This window comes from Camelus ferus, chromosome 7 (genome assembly GCF_009834535.1).
Source record: "Camelus ferus isolate YT-003-E chromosome 7, BCGSAC_Cfer_1.0, whole genome shotgun sequence".
NCBI classification, from domain to species: Eukaryota; Metazoa; Chordata; class Mammalia; order Artiodactyla; family Camelidae; genus Camelus; species Camelus ferus.
In genome coordinates this window covers 2,756,512-2,774,626 of record NC_045702.1, presented here as the reverse complement: position 1 = coordinate 2,774,626, position 18,115 = coordinate 2,756,512, and the positions used below count along the sequence as shown (strand labels likewise).

General features: G+C 51.6%; 1 protein-coding gene across 1 annotated transcript; it reads left to right on the top strand.

The window, feature by feature from the left end:
* Positions 1-613: 613 nt before the first annotated feature.
* Positions 614-11,860, top strand: HTR5A (5-hydroxytryptamine receptor 5A). Its single transcript, XM_006186283.3, has 2 exons — positions 614-1,801; positions 11,440-11,860. Exons 1-2 carry the CDS (start codon positions 1,037-1,039, stop codon positions 11,770-11,772), a joined length of 1,098 nt encoding a protein of 365 aa, XP_006186345.3. The 5' UTR covers positions 614-1,036; the 3' UTR covers positions 11,773-11,860.
* Positions 11,861-18,115: the final 6,255 nt, after the last annotated feature.

Sequence of the window (18,115 nt, the reverse complement as noted above, 5' to 3'; positions counted from 1 at the left end):
CTTGCCTCTTCTTCTAAAAGGAACACAACCCTTCAGGGAAACATCAAGTATTGCATAAGAAGGGAGCAATTGTACTAAAATCCCCCACAGCAGAAAAGCCCGCGAAATCATCTTAGACCCTTAACTCTGAACACACGTAGTAAAGGCAAGACCTGCAGAAATCTAAGAACCTGCTCAAGGTATCCAGACCACCCCTAGAAGGACACGAGTAGCGGGTGGCTAGAGGAACACTTCAAGGCAAATTCACTGGTAAACTTGCTCCGCGAAGGGTACTCATTTCAGGGAGGAGCAACAGCACCATGGACAGCACTGAGAGAGCGCGCGCTCGGGCGGGGACAGCCGGCAGCACCAGGGACAGCGCCAGCGCAGCGCGCGCGGGCTGAGAGGCGGCCTTATCAGCTGATGCCTTACGTAGGCTGGATCCCGAGTTTGATAAGGCAGGTCTGGGTGGGCGTGCCAGCATTCGCTCTCCGGAGCCGCAGCCCCAGAAGGCGTGGGGAGAGGGGTGGGGAACAGCAGAAGGCAGGAGAAAGCAGGTCCCTGCTTGGCTTCCCAGCACCGAGCTGAGGCTGCAGCCCGCTGCAGCTGCCTGGAGAGAGGGGCAGGTAGGGAGGTCACGCACGGCGAGAACTACTGCTCTGACGCACCAGCCCCGCTCCTGGCACCCACACGCTCCCGGGCCGCCCAGCTTCTCCCCGACTTGGGAAGCGCTCGGCTCTGGGCGACCAGACTGCTGTCTCCGCCAAGGTGAAGAGCCTTGGGCACGTGACCACTTAGGCGGGCCCTGGCGGCCAGATGCAGCCCCTGCCTCTGCTTTCATAGCCTCTGAGGGCTTCAGACACGCCGCGGCTTGCAGCCAGGCACTCTCCTCTCAGCCACACCACCTCCCACGGATGCTCACTGGCAGGAGGTTCGGGCGAGCTTCACAGGCACTCCCCAGAAATCCTGACACTGGCCAGACGTTACACACATCCGGAGTGGCTTCGGGTGCAGTGGCCACCTTATGCTCTCCTGAGCACCCCTTCTCCACATACGGATGAGCCAGGCTCTTGACCCAGAGATGGATCTGCCTGTGAACCTCACCTACTTTACCATCTCCACCCCCGCCCCTTTGGAGACTAACCTCAGCTTTGATGCAGAAGACCCGCGCCCCAGCCCAGCCCTCCTCTCCGTCTTCGGCGTGCTTGTTCTGACCTTGCTGGGCTTTCTGGTGGCAGCGACACTCGCCTGGAACCTGCTGGTCCTGGCGACCATTCTCCGCGTGCGCGCCTTCCACCGCGTTCCGCACAACCTGGTGGCGTCCATGGCCATCTCGGACATGCTGGTGGCCGCTCTGGTTATGCCGCTAAGCCTGGTGCACGAGCTGTCTGGGCGCCGCTGGCACCTGGGCCAGCGGCTGTGCCAGCTTTGGATCACATGCGACGTGCTCTGCTGCACCGCCAGCATCTGGAATGTGACAGCCATCGCGCTGGACCGCTACTGGTCCATCACCCGTCACCTGGAATACACGCTCCGCGCCCGCAAGCGTGTCTCCAACGTGATGATCGTGCTCACCTGGGTGCTCTCCGCAGTCATCTCCCTGGCCCCGCTGCTCTTCGGCTGGGGGGAGACCTACTCTGAGGTCAGCGCGGAGTGCCAGGTGAGCCGCGAGCCCTCCTACACCGTGTTCTCCACCGTGGGCGCCTTCTACCTGCCGCTCTGCGTGGTGCTCTTCGTGTACTGGAAGATCTACAAGGCCGCCAAGTTCCGCGTGGGCCCCCGGAAGACCAACAGCATCTCTCCCATATCAGAAGCGGTGGAGGTGGGTGTTAAAGTCATCCTTAAAAATACCCTGCTTGCATGTGTACAGGCCTTATCCCCAGTACCCCGCCCCCTAGATTTGTAGACAGTGCAACTTTTTAGTACTGGGAGGTGAGGGGAAGAAGGGAAGGGGGTAGATGGGAAAGAGACAGAGTCACAGACTCTGCTCTGACTTGCTCAGTATCACAGAGCATGTCATCTCTGACAGACTATTTCCTTGTATTTAAAATGAGGAGTCCAGACTACCTAGTTCTACAGGGTCCCACTGGGTTTGAAAATTCTATGGATCTGTAACATCCTTTAGAGCGTCTGAGGAGGCTGGTGCCTGGTGCTGGCTTCCTGCACTTGGAGCGAGTTGTTTGAGGATTGGGAAGGGACAGACAGTAATATGATTTGGAAGGAAGACTGCTATACAGCAGGCAAAGCAGATCAGTGTTTCAACCCAGTCTATTTTCTTCTTTGCAAATTATAGCAACTGATTTTGCAAAATGTGGTATCTCCTGGGTTACTAACTGCCGCCCTGCCGCATCCTCCTCTCCTGATACAAGACTAAAGATGTTGTTTACACCCAGCTCAGAGCCTGCCTTTGTTACCTGCTCCCACTGCCTGCGGGGCTACCTTCTGGGTCTAACCCCCCAGCCCTCTCACACACACAAGCCACCCCCCAATCAGACTGTATGCACAGCTGAGGATCACTTGTTTGCCTCCCTGAGTACAAGTAAAGCTGCAAGAGGAAATTGCAAATCTGAGGCAGGCAATTCCCCAGCTCTTTACAAGCGGCATTTAAGGCAGGACAACTGCTACAGCACCCGTGGGGGCTCTTTTCTCATCTCTCCACCCACACTTTCCTGCTCTTTGTTAACTCTTAGCAATCAGGTTATGACTCAAGACCGGGGACCATAAGACTTCATATGAATTCACTGGATGCGGGGACTGCCTCCCCCCAGCTCACAGCCAAGAACGATCCCCTGAACCTAATTCACACACTGCAAGTTGGGAAATCTACACAGCACTCACTTCTGTGATCGGCTCTGGGTCAGCAAAGTAAATTCAATTAAGCACACCGATCACATACCATGCACTTGCTGCAAGGGGTAAAAGAATGATAAAGACACCATCTTCGTCTATGAAGAGTCCAGTCCAGTGAGAGAGAGAGACATCTATTGTGAGCTATACAATTTTTCCATGTTTTCTAGAGTCGGTGGTTAATTCCAGCCATAATCAGTCCATCAAGCTTAGAGGAACCAGAGGTATGGTTCAGGCAGAAAGGGGAGGCCTCACTCTAGAAGAAAGAAGGATGCGGGGGGGGGGGGTGCTCAGAGGCTACCTGCCCTTCTATCTAGAATACTAGTCTCAGCCAGGGGTGGTTTGCCCTCCCCCACCTCAGGGGACACTTGGAACATCCGGAGACATTCTGATTATCAAGACTTGGGGAGAGTGCGCTACTGGCACCTAGTGTGTAGCGAGCAGCGACGCGGGTAAATGTGGAACAACACGCAGGGCAGGCCCACAGCAAAGACTTGTTCAGACCAAAGTCAGCAGTGCCACAGCTGGGAAGCCCCGACCTATTAGACCTCTGAGCTGGACACGGCGTGCCGATGGGTAGGAGCGCCACCGACTGCCCGGAGTGTCCGTGTGCGTGCAATCCCGGGTCAGGAACAAGGGGGCCGGCTGCCCGCTGAGGCCTTCCTTACACGGACCCTCTTCTGCCAGGATGCTTATCCAGGAAAACACAATTGATAATCAACACCAAACAGCTTTAAAGGGGAAGAGCAATGATAATTCTGCCTCAGGTTGCCTATTCCGGAAGGAGAGGGGCTCTCACTGCTCAGCTTTGGAGGGAGCAGAAGCCAAGTACTGTCTCACATCCTCCCTTTCTCTGCCAGGTAACTTGCAAATATGGGTTCTGTGGCTCTGCAAGGCCTCTAAGTGACCCAGGGTTCTGCCTAAAATGTGGAGCTGCCTCTGTCCTCATCCCACGTGAAGGGTTAATTAAAAACCAGGTTTCCTGAATCCTCGGTGGTAGCAGGAGCTAACATTTCTGCATACGCTCTACCAGCAACTAGCTGTGTTACGCAGAGAAACACAACACTCCTCCCCGTTTCTTCATCTTCAGAGTTTTATTCAAACACAGGCTGAAAGCCGGCCCTGTGCCAGACACTGAGATGCAAACAGGACGCACACGAGAGATAGTCCCTGCCCCTGGCAAAGGCTGATGAGACCACTGAGGAAGATCCGGTCTGGGAAGGCAAAGCTGGCTTTATTGCTCACTCGTGTCAGGGAGACCTACGCTGGTCAGGCAGTCTCTCTGGGAAAGCAGAATGCTGACCTCCAATGGCATTTTTGGGAAGTGTGGCATCCGGGGTTGGTGGACCTTCCAAGGTCTGAGTGGGCTGGCATCGCTGTAAGAGCAGCTTTGTGGATGGTCGTTGCTCCCGTGGGAGGTGGCCTGGTCACCTGACTTCCAGAAGTGGGGGACTGACACGGCAGGCTGGCTTGCAAAGGTAAGTCCATTGAGACGAGCTGTCCTTGACTGACTGAGTACATTTAAGACCGGTTCCAGGCTGCAGGCTGAGTCTGCGGGAACACTCGGTTCTCACCTCCCGTGTCTGGTCCTCCCCCAGCCAAGGCTCCAGGAGAGACAACACAGACTGCCTGTGTCTTCACCACTGGTTTTGGCTCTCCTTGAAGGTGCAGTTTCATCTGTGGAGATCTGACGTTCAGACTGCACATCCATCAACATGATTTTAAATTGTCTGTCAGAATAGCGTGACGTAGCAGCACTTAAAGCTCTGGACAACAGATGCTGAATCTCGAACAACCAACTAGAAGTAAAATGCTGGGTGGTTTCAGCTAGCAATGGAGATTCACTATGTCTGGTAACATAAGAGTTAAAGGCTTCATATAAGTTCTGAAGATGTGCTGACTAGTTCAACTGATGCCTGTGGTTTCTCAGAGGCAAGGAGGCAAAGCCTTGACTCCTAAATTAAGGGGCAGGCTTCAATAGGAAACAGCTCTGGGATAGGTGCCACCTGGAACGCGGGCCAGCACCTTTGTATGTGTACAAAAGGGTAGGTTCACGACAGCCTAGGACGACTCAGTCTGGGCTCATGCGCGTTCTGCTCCAACTGAGCTGCCTGCGGCGCCTTCGTCCATCGGTCCCCAGAACCATCGCTCTTTCTTTGGCGATGTCTTGAGTTACACACAGTGTAGGTATCTCACGTGCAGATCAGCTGTGATGCGATCGTGTGTGAGGACAGCGGGACACTTCATCTGCAAGCAGATCCTATTAACTTTGGAGCTGCGTCACAGAACCTAGAGAGGCATTCTGACAACGATCTTGAAATACCAGTCACAAGCTGGCGCACAGAATTGTTCAAGACTTCCACCACTTGGATTTTTCTACTGACTAAGGTTTACTTTCCTCCAAGTTTTTTAAAATAGCTGCAAATTTGTCTTTCATGATCTTATTTCACCGTCTGGTATGACCAATCATTTTTTAAAGAAATTTTTTCCTCTGCTTTTAATCTTTCAAAACTTATTACAAGTCAGTTTGCATGTTTTTTTCAGGCAACTTTAAAATTTCAGGCCGAGGGGCCTCTTGTTTTATAGTGGTGGAGACCATCATAGTTACGGTGACAGCCGTAGGAGTAAGAACGCTGCACTGTTGTGCATCTGTAATTATAGGTAAGTCCCCTTAGAAGTTTAGAAGGACAGCGGATTGGACGATACCTCCCATGGGGTGACTTCGCTGGACAGATTTTAGATAGCTGTCATTGGGATTTTTAGTCAATAGGGGACACTGATTTTTTCAAGGATTCTTCTGCTGGCAAACCTTACAAGGATCCTTATCGAGGCCCCCAAATCTTTGAAAACAGAGGTGCTTTTGGATGTTTTATCTAGAGAGCCATATCTTGCATTGATTCTAGCCTACTTACCTTCTAAGAGTATCTGGAAATCTCTAGCCCCATATTGTATATCTTCTGAATTGGCAATTTCAATTTATTTTTTATAAGTTCCCTAATTCGGGTTTATACCCATTTATAGAAAAACAGGATAAGACTGTGTATTTCAGCTGTTGGGTTTTCTCCAGAATATTACTTTGAAGTTTTCTGAAGTCTATTTGCTGTCTTTATTTAGTTTACAATTTTTACTATTTATTCAATCTTCTCTTAAAAGAAAGGCTTATGACATTGCTTTACATAATGTATTTTATATTTAAAATTTTCATAGCTGGGTATATAGCTCTTCTCTTTTCTATCCTTTTACTTTTAAATATTTTTCCTCATCTGAGGGGTATTTTAATTAATTTAACTAGTTGGAACTGATCTGTAGTCCAGGACAGTAAGAATTTTGTTCAGTACTCTTAAAAATTCTAAATTCTGGGACAATCTTTTGCCCTTCTCCCTGAAGTTTAGAAAAAGTCTTAATTATAGCCTTACCTAGGCTCTAGACCACAGTTTTAATTGAGATTCTATAGATCTGACTTTTTGTCCGGCAATTTTACAATGAGATTTTGTTTTTCCCGAGAAAATCCTGAAGAAATGACAATTCATTTAGGAGGCCAGCTACAGCTGACAGAAGCACGTGACGTGCAGGTGTGCGGGGGGGCAGGTTTCGGAGGGTCACAGAAGCTCTGAGACCATCTCAGGGTGAGAATTTTGTTCTAAGGCCTTAGTGTAACAGCTAGAGAAGCTGACTCTCAACTATTTGGTGTTTGTGTCCTAATTTTTCTAGAGTTTCTCTATTGATTTTGACTCTCAGAAATTCCTTATTAAGTAAAACATTATTTCTGCATTTACAAGAAAAGTGCAAGAGTGAGGATCGCAGTGCAATTTAAAATAGGAAACAGAAGTTCTCAAAGGGGAGTCTGAGACTTTGACTTGGACAAATCACGAAACTCAAGAAAGAGGCCACTGTAGTTGGACAAGTTCGTCTTGTGAATGGCGTCTCAGGATCCTCGACCAGAAGCCAAGAAGCGGCCATGCGATCACCAACCCGATAACCAGTCAGCTGGAATACCAACTAGGCAAGGTGACATCTGCGTTCACCAACTGACAAGACAGCAAATGCCCTCACTGGAGTTTTGTGAAGGACCCAAAGCAAAGTTTGATCAAGTGCTTTTTCACAAATTGGTCGTAAGTCTAATGGTTGCCAAATCATTAGCCTTCAGATCTGGCTTGGAATGGATTAGAAGTTTATCAAGCCAATGCCTTGTAGAACAATCCTTTTTATCTTCAAAGAAAAAAAAGTACTCCAGGATAAAAAACAAACAAAAATTTATAACAAGATTTTGCATATTTAGACAAACAATAGCAAAAGCAAAGAAAACAGCAATATATAAGTAGATTATGGCATAAAAATTTTTGCTAAATGGTACACCTCCAGGACAAGATCTGATAGCCTTAGACAAAGGTGTAAGTCAATTACCAAACAAAGGTCTAGGGACTTGATGCAAAGACTCAAGCTGAATGACCTTACACAAAGACACACTTGGTCACAAATCCTGTGGTAACAAAATACACAGAGCAAGCAGCGCCCAGTGGGGCTGAAGCTCGTGCCTGCAGATTCGAAGGCAACTGGGGACACTGGGACTCAGCGAATGCACCTGCGATCCAAGCATCCTGTGAAGGGTCCTCAAGATAACCTCAGTGGGCCCTCCAAGCTGTCCAAGGCTGGTACAGCCACCACCCAGGATCTGACATAAAAGTGCTGCTCGCTAGAGGGCAGAAGACTGAACCTGTCCGGCACCGTCTCCCCGAGCAGAGCGGAACGCCCGTCGCTCACGGGGGCTGGGACAGCACCGAGCTTGGGGACTGGAGGACATTCAGAGGAGCAGCGAGCTGACATCCCCCAAACAGTGGGGTTACTCCGGGAGACTGTTGTCGACTGACTAGCGCCCAGAGGTGTGTTTAGCGGGGCGAGTCCCACCCTAACTGGCTGACTTTCAGAGGTAAGGGCTAACTCCGACTGGTTGATCTGCACACGTATCCTCACAGAGCTGGATGGCCCTTCATCCGCTGAACAGGCTTAAGCAAATACCAAGGCTCCTTGTTGCCACAGCCACAGAGCAGCCAGTCTCCTCCTCAGTGTGTGGGAATGTTTTTATTCATCCCCTTGTGGACCGCCACCCCCCCCCAAATCGGTGAGATCATTTCTAGCTCGAAGATTCTGACCCATCAGTGCATCCTGCATGTTGACAACAGCCTAGTCCAACATGCAAATCACCCGAAACCACACTTCCAAGGTGAGAGTCTCTATCCCCTAATTTCAATACCATTATTGATGATAATCTATTGAGTATCTGTCACAGTCATAGGGCAGGAGCCAGAATAGTCTGAGGAAATGAAAGAACATGCTAGGTTTATGATTAACCAGTACATAGTTATTTAACACATGGCCATTTGGGAAGAATGATAGATGTATTTGGAGAGATGAGGCTAACTGTTCACTTAGAAAATCTTCTACACATGCATCTCAGGTTGCGGGGTTTGGGCTTTAAACGAGAGAGCACGTCAAAGACAAACAGGGAAAGGGCAACGCGGCTTGAACGTTCGCTCCTTTCACGCCACCACCTCCCTTTCTGAGCAACCACTCACGAGCCCGCTGAGTGACTGACAGAGCAACTAACAGGGCCTGTTCTCCAAGCTCCATCCAGCGCTTCACCGCAGTCACGGATGAGCAGACAGCGCAGACCTAGGGCGTCTGTAAGTCAGAAAAGCACAGGGCTTTTCGTAAGAACCTGGGTAAACTGGGCAACCAGATCAGCCACCTACTGACCTCGGAACCTGCAGCTCCCCAGCCGCAAAGACGCTCCCCCGGCTGAGTCTCTGCTGCCCTGAGCAGCCCGGCCGGACCCATGACCTTCACCAGGCGAGTCAGCACTGAACTCCACACACGCGAGGGCTCCACGCTGCTCGGGTCACAGAGAGCGTCTTTTCTGAGAAACGTGGAGCTCTCCGACTCACCTGTAAAAGCTCCTGACTCAAGGCAAACCATAAAAAAGAACATACTTAGGGAAAAAAAAAGTTCAATTTGAATTCAAAGTAGAGTTCTAAGAGTTGGGAGAAGACCCGAAGTAGCATTTAAAAGACCTGTTAAAAATGAATTTGGATCCCTGCTGGGAGGGGCCCCACAGGTGCATCCCCGACCTGCTGCGCTAAGAACTCAGCGAAAAGGGCCATTGGCAGGTGCCTGTGGGTCCTCCTGACATGGAGAAACCTCCCTAAAGACACACTTAAGAACAAAATAACCAGGACATCGCTAAGTACACTTACTCAGCATGAGAACTATCACACAGCGGAAAGTTTCTGCAGATACCATGAGTGGTCGCAGTCCCGGGGAACAGCTCGTCGTTCGTTAAGAACCTGGGTAAGCTGCACCGGGAGAATCCAGGATCTGATGGTGCGAGGGCCAGGCAGGCCTGCGCCTGGGGCGCTCAGCGCTCCTCTACGGGGCCGTAAACTGTCTCACACGCTTGGCCCCCTTTCCTAATGCTAACTGTTACAGAAATATTCAAATCCTGCACCTAAGCGTGAGCAATACACCTGGGAGCAAACCCCCCTGGGGCCCTGTGCTCTCAGATGAACGACGGGTGACAGCAGCCCCTCGGGTCTAGGGCAGGACTGCGCCTGAGGAGCTGCAGGGTCTCCGAAGACGCAAGCGTTCTCAGAGTCAGTCATGAGAAAGCAGACGGCCAGCTCCTGAGAATGGAAACCTTGCGACTTCCCCCGTTGTGCGATAGCGAACTCCTACAGACAGCATGAGCAGCGTTGGGGGTCCCCCGCCCTTCCTAGAAGGCTGCCGTACACTGGGAGTCCCGCTGTGGGGCTCACTGTGAACTGCAACTGGAAACTGATACCTACGGACTGAGCAGGGGCTGCTGGTGTCGGCCTGAAAAGGCTCCAGGCAGCACGGACGGGCGGGGTGGACGGGCCTCAAAAGCCAGAACACCTAGCTGCTTGCTGCTGTGTTTATTTCTGTTATCTCAGAGCCTTTGAGTCTGGCTTAAATGTTCCACCTTCGCACCAGGCGTGCTATAGAGATTAAGGAGTGGTCACAATGGCGTCACACCCCCGAGGGGACAGTGTTAACAGTGAAAAATCCTGAGAGGAAGGAGAATTTCTCGGGTATTTAAGAGTCAGGACCAGAATCCCTCTTCCATCACCATCTTTGGAAAATGGGAGGGGTGGGCGGGGAACGGCTTCCTTGATGCCACTTTGGGATTCAGATTTATTAAGGAAATGAAACAAAATATTGTGTTTGCATTTCTACAAATCAGTCCCCTGAAATGGATCCCCAGACATGCACTGATAAAGCAAGAAAGATACTATGGTTCCACCCAGGGGTGAGACTGGGAAAAAGAAATTTTCATCTCTTATCTCATACGTGCTTTTAAGGGTTGTACAATTACGAACGATTTGTTTCAGTCTTTGTGACCCTCTGTTGACTGTCTAATGCTTGGGGCTTCACTGCTTTTCAAACAGATGACAGGAAGGCTATCACACAGACGTAAAAATTCACACGTGAACGGACACTACCTTAACTACAGTGTCCCTGTCTCACTCGGGCGCTCTGCACGCTCGGTGGGTCAGCTCCTCTTGACTCCAGTCTACAGACGCAGCCGTGAACTGGGTTTGTGGGTTAAAGAGGCAGACCTTCTGACCTAGCTCATCGCCTGAAAGGCTGTGTGCTGCCGGGGAGAGAGCCGTGAAGCTCTGCTTTTCGCATGTCCTGGGGCCACAGTACGCTGGACTTGGGAGGAACGGGGTTTAGCGTCAGTGGAGTCTCCCCACCAGTGAATCATGACTGATCGACCCAGAAACTGTCCCACGTCGTGACTGGATCAACTAATTTGCTCATTTAGCAAATCCGCCCACTGCAGTTTCCTCGCATCTGGGGCCTGATCAACAGACACTCCTTACCTCAAGTCCCCCAGAGACCTCGAATCAGGCCCGGAACAGAAGGAAGTGCTTCCTTCCCTAGAAGCCCACCCACCTCCTCAGAGGAGGGGAGCGGAGCTGGAGACCCTGACTCTGCAGACACCTGCCTTGAAGAGGACTTGTGAGCCAGAGGGGAGGGAATCTGAGTTTAGAGGTTCCTTTCTCCATGTAAGTTGGGGGCAGAGGGCAGAACACAGAATAAACCAAAAGGAGATAAGCGTCCTGGTGAGTGACTGCCCCAAACAGTAGACTATGTTCTGGAACCTTATACCAAAAGGAAAGTTCTAGAAAATCCTCACATTTTGGAGGGGATTCACAGGAATCCAGAATGTTACAGATTTCAGAATACTGAGTCCTAAGCATGCAGGGTCGGATAAGGACTCAGCACACTTGTGGTTGCTCGTGTGTCGCTGCACAACCTGCTTGTCCCACTGTCCGCTGCTGAACAGACAGCGACAGGGACCCTGGTGGCCCCCATTGCCGCAGACACTCCCATCTTCCATTTCTAAGGCAGGAGCAAGCATGCAGCCCCGTCACTACATCCCCACAGCCGAGGGAGGCCGGCCCCTGCCCCGACTACAAGGGCCCCCTGTGAAGTGGGCGTTTGGGCTGGGCACATCCGCGTCTTGGTTCAGCCCCCCGGCCCCGCAGCCTCGACGAGGTGGGTCCTCCTGAAGCCTCTGCTGATCTTTTCCAGGTGAAGGCATCTGCCCAGCAGCCCGAGATGGTGTTCACCGCTCGTCACGCCACCGTCACCTTCCAGACAGAAGGGGACACGTGGAGGGAGCAGAAGGAGCAGAGGGCCGCCCTCACAGTGGGCATCCTCATCGGGGTGTTCGTGCTCTGCTGGACCCCCTTCTTCACCGTGGAGCTCGTCGGCCCCCTGTGCTCCTGCGATGCCCCCGCCCCATGGAAGAGCGTCTTCCTGTGGCTGGGCTACTCCAACTCCTTCTTCAACCCCCTGATCTACACGGCCTTCAGCAAGAGCTACAGCAGCGCCTTCAGGAACCTCTTCTCCAGGCACCACTGAAGGCCCCCCCACCACTGCCGAGCTCATGAAACCTCCCGTGGCGGCCCCTTCCCCACCCCAACCCGCACCACCGGGAGGAGCAACCGAGTCCCCCAGGGTCGTCTTCGAGATGAGCCCCTCGCCGCCTCCTCCAGGCAGGAGTGTGAGTGTCTGCAGGTGGGTCTGGGGACCTCATCAGCCACCTGATCTGCTGGGCCTCACTCGGCACCTAACGGCCACGCGGCTGGCCCACAAACTGCCCTTTCCTCTCCGAAAGCCACTCCAGCACGGTTACCGTCCTCGTCCCTGAGAAGGCAAACAGGGCGGGGGGAGGAGGAGGTGAACCAGCGTGGGCAGCGCCAGCACAGACAGAAAAGAGCAGGTAATAAGTCACGGCAGAGGATAGGAACCCGTAATTTCAAGTTTCCCGGTATAGTCCCCATCTCAGATATTCCATTCCATGGTCCTGGGATGCACACCCTAACACTTACTGTGTAGGCCCCAACATTTGGCCACAAAATAGCATCTCCAAACATATTAACGCACACAGTCGCATCTGTCAGACCCGTCAATACGCCTTCAAGTTTTTATTCAAGGCACCCACACACGTCTCCATCAAACCTACGGAGGGGGCCAGAGTTCCAGCTGGCTAGCTTGTTCTAAAATGCAACTCATCAACTTGAAACAGGAGCTAAAAGTCAAGCCAAATGCCTCCTTCTATTTTGCAGCAAACTGCTCACAAACACAGAAATCCTACTAGTCCCCAGGTTCCGTCAAACTTGGTTACTTAGTATGGATTTCACTTGTATGAAGTTTATTCAAACATTGCTGGACAAAGACCTTTATCCTCAGATCATGAGACCAGAGTAAAACAGCTGTCACAAACGTGCTGGCTTCTTAAACACAGCCTCATACCCAAGAGCTATGGCGGCACAGTCCCACGCACGCGCACTTTACGGACGTCGTTAGCGATCTGCCAGCTGCTACTGCTCACTGGTCTGTGAATGCCTGCTGGGAGGCCAACACCGGGAACTCACTGGAAAGCTGAAAAATGGTACCAGGCGCCCTCAGTCCTCCACAAGGTAACACTTGCCACGCCTGGTGAGACAAGACAGTTGAGTGAGGATGCAGCGTTTATAGACCTTACAAAACCCCGGCCGTTACACAAAACTGTAAAAAGATCTTGGACAATAAAACTGCCTGTGGTCTGCTATGTGCCTGATTCTTTCAATGCATGAATCTAAAAACTGTGTTATAATAATCTTTGAATTATCCCAATACATATATTATTATATGTATTGTTTTGTACACACTTAATTATATCAATTAAGATTTCAAAAATAGGAAATTTGTGTCTATTTGTGGTCTTGGTTTGATGTTTAGTCTGCATTTACTGCAAAGACGGTCATTATTCAAAGAAAAGAGCAGACGAGGGAATGTTACATCTCTTGTAAAGTGGCCAACTGACAGTGCAGATCTCTCACCTATGCACTGGAGCAAATTCCTTGAAGAATTTACCTGGAAAAATCCTTAGATTTTCTTGTTTCTGTATATATTACTTGACGCACTAAACCCATAAATATTTTTAAATACACATTGTTCACTTATTCAATTTTTCTTCCCCACCATTACTCAGAGCCAGAGATGATCAAATACGATTATATTCTAGGGTTATAATAAGGGAAGTGTTTCCAAAACTTTGTTAAATACCCCACAGCAAAGAAGGATAAACTCCGACTTGGGGACCTGGAGCTGGGACATCAGAATCGAAGAGTCTATTCTATCTGAAAATCCATGTGAAATTTTTCATTTTCCTCCATAAATTCAGTGCCTTACTGCTTGGGGGAAAAAAAGGGTTTATTTATTTCAGACTTTTTAGTAAAGTGAAGGTTTGGGAAAATGGGCTACATTGTCTGGTGGCTTCAAATACTCCCTGGCTCTGCCAGGATTCTGTATACTTTGCTGGAGACATACGTTACTGTAATATTAATTTCAGTCTCCCAGTGAGGTTATTCACATTTTCGTAAGATGAGTAAATCCTTTACGGCTGTTGTTCAATGTATGTTTAGCATCTCCCAGGTGTCACGTGACACCGAGCCACCCTAAGAACAAAGGCTACCTTCCACGAGATTTCACTCCTTCTCCCTTGCTGTTGTATGACCCATGGGGCAGGCTGCTTGCGCAGGCTGGTGGAATAATGTACCAGAGGGTAAGTGTAAGATCAGGAAGGAGTTTACTGGGGCGCACCGTCACAGACAACAGCAGGGTGCACAGGCACGGGGAGCCGCACGCGCCCCGAGGGCCGGCTGTCGGGTGTTCTATAAGGTCGGGTCACGAGGTGCCCGATCGGCCCGTGCACAAGTCTCTGACTGGCTGCAGGGAGGTGAGAGGTTTAGGGTCTGTGAAGGGATCTGACTGCTGAGGTAGGCATTACCTGGGGCTATCAGTTTGTCAGGGAAACACGCACAGGAGAGAGTGTCAGACATCTGAGAGACCAGGAGTGGGGGTCGCTGGACTTTGAAGGATGTCAGTGGGCCCAACGCTTATCACTCCTTAATCTAGCCTGATGTCTCGTCACCTCTGCAAGAGGCCTCAGGGCCTCTGACCTTGCCATCAGGCTGTTCATTCACCAGTCCGTGGACCTAAGAGGGCTGAGTTTAGCCACAGCGCCGTGCAGACCCGGTAGCCCGCGTCTCCGCCCTGGATGGAGCCTTCTTAATTAACACAGGCTTTCATTCCCTGCCTTAAATCCTTCTGAAAAGAAGCAGAGGGGTAAGCCCAGAATCTGAGCATGAACGGCTCCCCCGGCTGGGTGCCACCTTCTCCAGCTTTGTTCAGAAGACTTGGGACCAGCGGAGTCCTAGCCATGCGCAGCTCTCAGAGTAGGAACTGGAAATCCAAGAGGTCTTCTTCAGAGTCTGCTGTCCTACCACCAGCACCTCCCTGGCTAATTCAGCATCACTGAGATTTCCCCGCTGCTTTAAGGAGCATCAGAAACGCCAGTGGGCTCAGGCTGCCCCAGGAGACAGCAGTGCCGTTTGTCTAGAACATGCACATATGCCTTCTTCAGTCTGAGGGCCAAGTGTACCAGTCACCCTGAAAAAGAACGCTCAGACAGCGAAGACTCCCACCTTGGTAACTTTCAGTCAGCGTTTACATCTGCTTGTAAGCAGCGTGAAGGCAAGCCATGGTTTCAGTTCCAGGTCAGCGATTTCCTAGAAAACAGAATTAGTTACAATTAAAGAGAATTTTGTTGCCCACGAAGTTGAGAGACAAGATCTCACGAGCCCACGGTTATAAAACCACCTATATTGCACTGGAACCATAGTTGAGGAATTTTAGATCAGTTTAAGGGCAGTATATATTGAAGTATAATTGGCTTACAATGTTCACTCTTTTAACACGTAAGCCAAGCTGCCGCATTCAGTGACCGAGTTAAAAGTTGTCCTAAAGACAGCACATCCCAAACTATCTTTTGTTTTGCTACAGCAGACCTCACTGAGGGTCAGGTGGACACGCTGAAGCCAATCAGAGCCGAGAAACATGTCACTCAGGTGACCTGATTCGGGCTCGACCCCCGATCACGTGACTGCATCTTACACTTAGAGCGGATGCACGTGACTCCGGGAAGCGGCACTCACTCCACTCTGCTCGCTGCAGAAGTGTAGGTGCCTGAGAAAAAGGGTGCTTCAGGTGTGAAGGCGAAGATCATTTCCAAAGGGAAAACTTAGGAGTGAGCGTTTTACGTTTGCAGAAGACGCAGAGGAAGTTCTCCCCCTCGTGCCGTGAGCCGCTGCTGCGGTGACAGGCGTTGAGAGCATTAGACTCTGCCAGCCGTCCTCGCCCTCCGCGGCCCAGCCCCCGGCGGCCTTGGCCGGTCCTCACTGACACTGCAGTCACCTCCCGAGACCTTCCAGGGGGCCAGCCGGGGGGGCCCGCTCCCTCCTGGACCTGGGCCAGAGCAGCATTTCTGGGTTCCTTATTCCTCGCATTCTTGAGGTTTTTTTCTTTCTTTTTTTCTTTCTTTTTAACATATTTTTATTCAAGTACAGTCCGTTTACAATGTCGTGTCAGTTCACTCTTGAGGCTTCTGAATGGCCACCTCTTGTTTCTATAAACCCCGTGACTTTCAGACTCTGGCATTTCAGACTGTTGAGTATTATTTAATAACCGTGGGCTCAGGAGAGCTTCAGCTTCAATTTCGAGGGCAGCAAAATTCTCTTTAATTGTAACCATGTTCATTTTCGAGGAAATCTTGAATTGGAACTCAAAATGCTCCTAGGGATTGGCTCACCTCCCTGGAGCGCTGGCTACCCTCTCCCCCTCAGGTCCTGACGCCTCTGCTTTCCTTTCACTGCGGCTGTACCGCGCCACGCCCTTGGCTGCGGGGGGAGGGCCTGCGAATCCTGAGTGACGATTATGAATCTGTGCATCTCTGAGGCAGAACTCGTCCTCAAACCCGAGCCCCCGGTGACAGGAGCTCTGGAGAATCTGAGCAGTGTTCTTTTCTCAAAGAGGGGCTGGTTTCTTTGCTCCATGGATGGAAGGAACAAAACTCTAATTTTCATGCCTGAGGCCCAGCCCACCCCTCAAATTTGTGTTGAGAGATCATACCTTTTCCGTCACGTTTAAGTCAAAGTATGAGGTGCACGTGTAGTGAGAACCGTGTTCACTGAGTGTCCTTTCCCGCTCCTGGGTCGCGGCAAACCCTCGAGCAGGAATACATTCTCCTCGCAGCGGCCACCTTCCTCTGCCGTGAATTCTCGGGAAGTTCACAGTAGGCTATCCAGGAAACGTCAATGTTCCAGGGATTAAACCCACGAAAAAGCCAGTGCATCGACAGCCAGAAGGACATGGCCCCCCGAGGGTCTTCCTCCATCAAAGAGCGCCTGTAAGGATTGTCACCTGCCACCCATGGCCGTTCTGACACCCCCTCAGCACCAAGTTCCACAGCAAGCAGTGAGAACATGGGATCTCACACGTGGCTGAGTGGACAGACGGCCCAGAGTGAGTCTGCTTAGAAATCTGAAGGGATGGCACCCACATCACCCAGGATGTGCTGCCCTCCCAGGGGCCGTGCAAACCACACTCCCCCCGGATCAGGACCACTCTGCATGGGCTGCACCGGGGATGCCAGGCCCGAGATCTTCCATCAGAGGAGGGGAAGCAAGGGACTTCGCTCTGGGAGATTACCTGAGAGAATCTGGTCTGGCCGTGGAAGGTCCACACAGGGAGAACCCTCCCAGGAGGCTCCGCCCAGGGGGCTGGGAGGCAGGGCTCCACCTGTTCACGCACACAGAAAAACAAAGCCATTTCAAAGAACCGCCCCCCCCCCCAATTCACCCTCTCCATGACTGGAAGGGAGCGAGGAGTGAAGAATGCACTCAAGGAGAAATCATATCTGGCCCACAGGGCCCACCCCAGCTGCTTCTCAAAGCCCAGGCTGGGCAAGACGCGGAAGGCGAGGGGGGCTCCATCGCAGCGCAGGAGGCTCTCACCTCCAGGGTGGTTCTGGTGTAACCCCTGTCAGACAGAGGCCAGCCACCCAGGTGCTTGGCTCGCAAACAGGTTTGGCAACAGGACACTTTCATCAGGGCACACATTCTCTGGAAGACCCTCAGTGACAGAAGCTCAGCACTGACGGGTCCAGACGGTTTCCCTCTTCCGTCCCTGTCTCTGGGTGACAAGGAGCGTGAAACTCGCCGGTTTAGTCGTTGCGTCCCTAACGCTGAATTTGTTCTCTGCTCCGTGGGGCTAAAATCCCAATGGCGGCTTTTCTGAAATGATGAGTTCTCTCTCCATACACAAAATAAAGTAGGTTTCTGATGTGACAGCTTGGAACTACCATCTTCCCCATGGTGTAAACCGACTCCTTTAGAAAATACTAAACGTGGCCCCCTCACCACTTCCCATCCGAGCCGTGCTTCTGGGCTTTCACTGAAGTGTGAAGTTAGGGGGAAAATCGTTATTTCCCTCCTTGGTCCTTGGGAGATTCTGAGGCAGCTTCTAAGAAAACCAGACAATAAAATAATTGTGACAAAACCTGTAAGCTCTTCAGCAGGCTTCTCGGGGTGTCTGCAGGGAACTGCTGCCTTTCTGAAGGCAGGAAGGGAGTCGACCTCCGCCCTCCTCCTGAGTTCCGGGAAGCCCACCAGCTCCGCCCCAGGCGGCGGTGCGAGGGGACGCTGGCGGCATCAAGGCCGACCCTGGGAACGCCCGGGTCTCCGCACTGCCGCTCCGCGGTGCTGCCCTCGCTGCCAGCGGCACGGCCTGCGGGCGCCACGGCGAGCGCCCCCGGTCTCGGCGAGCGCACGGCCCCGGACGCGGGAGCCGGCGCGGGGAAGGTGAGCTGCGCGCCCTCGTC